General features: G+C 54.9%; 1 protein-coding gene across 1 annotated transcript; it reads left to right on the top strand.

Moving 5' to 3' along the window:
* Positions 1 to 1,460: 1,460 nt before the first annotated feature.
* On the top strand, positions 1,461 to 2,714 carry LDBPK_366160 (choline/ethanolamine phosphotransferase (CEPT), putative; the record flags this gene model as incomplete). The annotated part of the gene is made up of 1 exon (XM_003865680.1): positions 1,461 to 2,714. The coding sequence occupies one exon, from the start codon at positions 1,461 to 1,463 to the stop codon at positions 2,712 to 2,714; it is 1,254 nt and encodes a 417-aa protein (XP_003865728.1).
* Between the last annotated feature and the right edge of the window lie 865 nt (positions 2,715 to 3,579).

Below are 3,579 nucleotides of genomic sequence, written 5' to 3'. Positions count from 1 at the left end.
CGTAGACTTTGTTGACTTGTTTGTGGCAGGAGAGCGCTTAAAGGGGGAAACAAAATGACGAGTTCATTTCGGTATGTCAAGGTTTTATGCTGTCAGGCGCGTGCCGAAAGCAGAATAAAAACGACGAGGATACACTCAGGGGACTGTGCGATCGAAAGGAGACTCAGGGTAGAATGATCACCCCGACAAAAGGCCATTCGGAATATCAGGTTTTGAGGGGTGAACGAGCGCGCCGCGGTGGCAACTTTGTGCGCGTTCTCATGTTCATCGACATGTTACAGGAGGATGCACAATTTATGTAATGGCTTCGCCGTGCACGATGAGTTTCGGCGCTGGTGGCGCTCTTCTACGACGACAGCATCCAACATCGGAATGGCTTCCCCGCATCCTGGGTGTGCGAAATGCTCACTTTCAACCTCGTGCATTACCGTCCTTTTCATGGATGGTCTGCTGGGACTTCGATCCTCTTTTTTTTTTCGCTCGTCTTCACGCTCTGCCTTTTTGTGTGGCAGCAAAAAATCTGACGGAACTCTCAGACACTCGACACTTTTCGCCGCTATCTGATCTCTAGCAGCCTCAGTGCAGATATCACTGCGTTTCAGAAGCTGTATGCGCGCTACGCATTGTCGCAGTAGGCGCGTTCACAATCACGTTAGAGAGCACATCGCGCACGACCCTTCTGTGGCACTGTGCGGGTACTAGAAACACCGTGGCAAAGAGGGTTGCGTTACTAGCTAAAGTAGCCGTCTGGTAAATACAGCATCGTCAGCAGAAACAAAATCGTTGAGCTTCTGTTCAGAACATTATCACGAGCCCCATGCGATTTCGATTAGTACTTATATCCCTTTGAGAGATCCTGTGGCTGACGCGAACGTGTTTACTAGAGTGCAGGTGCGCTCAAGAACGTGTGCGCCGTTCTCCCCCCCCACACACACACACATCAACACACATTTTTGTTGAGGGGCTGCCTTGTCTGTCTTTCTGCCCCCCCCCAATTTCTTGTGTGCGTTTCGTTCATACTTTTTTTTTTTGTTGCGACGCTTTCGGCTCCCCATCTCTCCCTCCCTCTCTGTCTCTCTCTCTCTCTCCCCGCCTGTGTGCCTCCCTGCCTGCCTCTTTCTCTCATTCTCTGTTTGCGTGCTTGTCTCTCACGCAGACCACCCCCTTCCCTTTTGTCCTTACGCTGAGTTCAGTGCTACTGAATGAATACCCCACCACCACCACCACCCTAAGGCACCCTCCTCCCCTTCCCGAGATACACATACACATACTATCCTTACTTCTCTTCCCCTCTTCCCTTTTTTCGGGGGTCACATACGTCCTTCCACTTCAACCGTCGCTTCTCTTGTGAGGTCCCGCCCCTTCCCCAGTCCCCTCTCCATCCCTCTTCGCCGCCACCGTACTTGTCACCAAGGTGTATGCTCAACCCCCTTTTACAGAAAAAAGGCAGGAGAGCGAAGATGCCCCGGAAGTCGACGGCACGGCACGAGAGCATCAACCCGCTCGAAAATGAGTATATTCCGCCGGCGTATTTGCCCAACTTGAGGAAGTACAAGTACTCCAGCACGGACCTCTCCATAGTGAGCCGGTATGTCCTGCAGCGATACTGGAACTTTGTCGTGAACCTTGTTCCCATGACCGTCGCGCCAAACTGCATCACGTTTACGGGGTTTCTCATCGGCATGTCCTCAACGGCCTTGCTGCTATACTACTACTTCTTTGAGGGGGGCGTGTACCCCAGCTGGTGCTTATACTACGCTGCCTTCGCGCTCTTCGCCTACCAAACCCTAGATGCCATTGATGGCAAGCAAGCGCGCCGCACCGGCACCGGTAGCCCGCTCGGCGAGCTTTTTGACCACGGCTGTGACGCCTTCCTCACTCCGTTTGTACTGCTCAACGTGAGCCTTGCCACCTACATGACGCCCGTGGAGCGCTTCTGGCTCTCAACCATCTCATCCATGAGCCTGTTCACCGTGATCTGGGAGCAGTTCAGCACCGGGACGTTCGACCTGGGCTATGTAAATGGCCCGGCGGAGGGCATCATCCTCAACTGCGTGCTCTTCATCGTCTCGGGTGTGTATGGCGAGTCTATCTGGGATACGTCGGCTGTCGGACCGTATGATGTGGCATACCCGCCAGTGCTGTCCCGGTTTTTTCCTGGCTGCAACGGCACCGTTCACATCGAGTCCGTCCGCAGTGTCCTCTTTATCTTATTCCTGGTTTCATGTCCTTTCACGATTCTCGTGAATGTAGTACACGCTGTACTTCGGCCAACGGTGCACGCTTCGAAGGTGATGCCCATGCTCGCGCTAGCTCCGATCGTCACGATGACGGCGCTGGCGGTGCACGTGTTCGTGGTGTTCCCCAACTTGACGGTGCGTTTTCCGTTTGCGATGGAGATCAGTTATGGCCTGCTCATGTCCATTACGGTAACGCGGCTGACGCTGGCGCGGCTCAGCGCCATGCCGTACAGAACTGTGAATTGGCACATCGTTTTCTTCTTCGTTGCCCTGGCAGCGGCATCGGCGATGCACTACGCTGGCGATGCGGCTGTGTCGCATGATTTGGTGGAAACACTTCTCGGTTGGACGCTGACGGGGCTGGCCGTGTTCGCCGCGATGCAGTACGGCCACATGATTCTCTCCGCGTTCACCCAGATCGCCCGCTACCTCAGTATCTCTATTATGACCATAAAGCCAAATAAGTCAGATTAGAGCAGGCTAGAAGTCTGCCCTCGTGCCCATGAGCTCAACAGTTGAAAAGACAAGTTCTCTAAACAGCGACGACCCCCCCCCCGCTTTGTTTCTGATGTTGTGGTCCTCTCCCATAAGCAGTTGTCTACGCTTGGTGGAAAGGCCAGTTCTGCGACTTGGTAGTCGCGCGCTCTCCTTCTTCGTGGTGGGAAGGCTCTCGGTATGCATGCCCTGTAAGGGCGCCAACACCTATCAGCGTCGCCGTAATGTAAAGCTGAAGGCTACAGAAAATCACATACACACACACACACATCGTTGCGTTTGTAATTGTGTCTGTGAGCGATGGGCCTAGCAGGCTCACGTGCCTTTCGCGAAATATCACCGCGCACAGTAACTCCTTGGGGATTTCAAGTGACGAGGGTGCGCCTCTTTTTCTTTGTGTGTGTTCATGCGCTCTGTTCTCGTTTCCAGGTGACTCACTCTAGCAACACGAGCATGCCGCCCTCGTTGACCAGAGTCGCACCTCGTCCCTGGCGCTCTTTTCTTCAATCTATTCCTTCCGCCCTAGCACACAAGTCGAGCACCGCTCTAACACCCCCACCCCCGGCCTGCCACAGGTCCGTGACGTGGTGCGAAGCAGCCGAAGACACACGTGTGCTACAGCAATGCGACGGCCTAGTCATCCAAGCATGGGCTCTGCCTTGACCGCAGCCAACCCACCCGCTTCGCAGGCCGCCCCAGAGCCTCACCGCTCATGTCGGTCGCCACACGATGCATCCCCTCGGAGGTGGCACTCCGGCTCCCCTGACCAGTAGGTGGTGTAAGGGGCCAGGGGATGGGGTGCACGCTCGAGTGGCGTTCGCGCTTTACCCATCATGTGGATCCT

Source organism: Leishmania donovani, chromosome 36 (assembly GCF_000227135.1).
Source record: "Leishmania donovani BPK282A1 complete genome, chromosome 36".
Taxonomy (NCBI): Eukaryota; Euglenozoa; class Kinetoplastea; order Trypanosomatida; family Trypanosomatidae; genus Leishmania; species Leishmania donovani.
The sequence above is the reverse complement of the archived record's forward strand: the minus strand, read 5'-3'. Positions and strand labels throughout refer to the sequence as shown.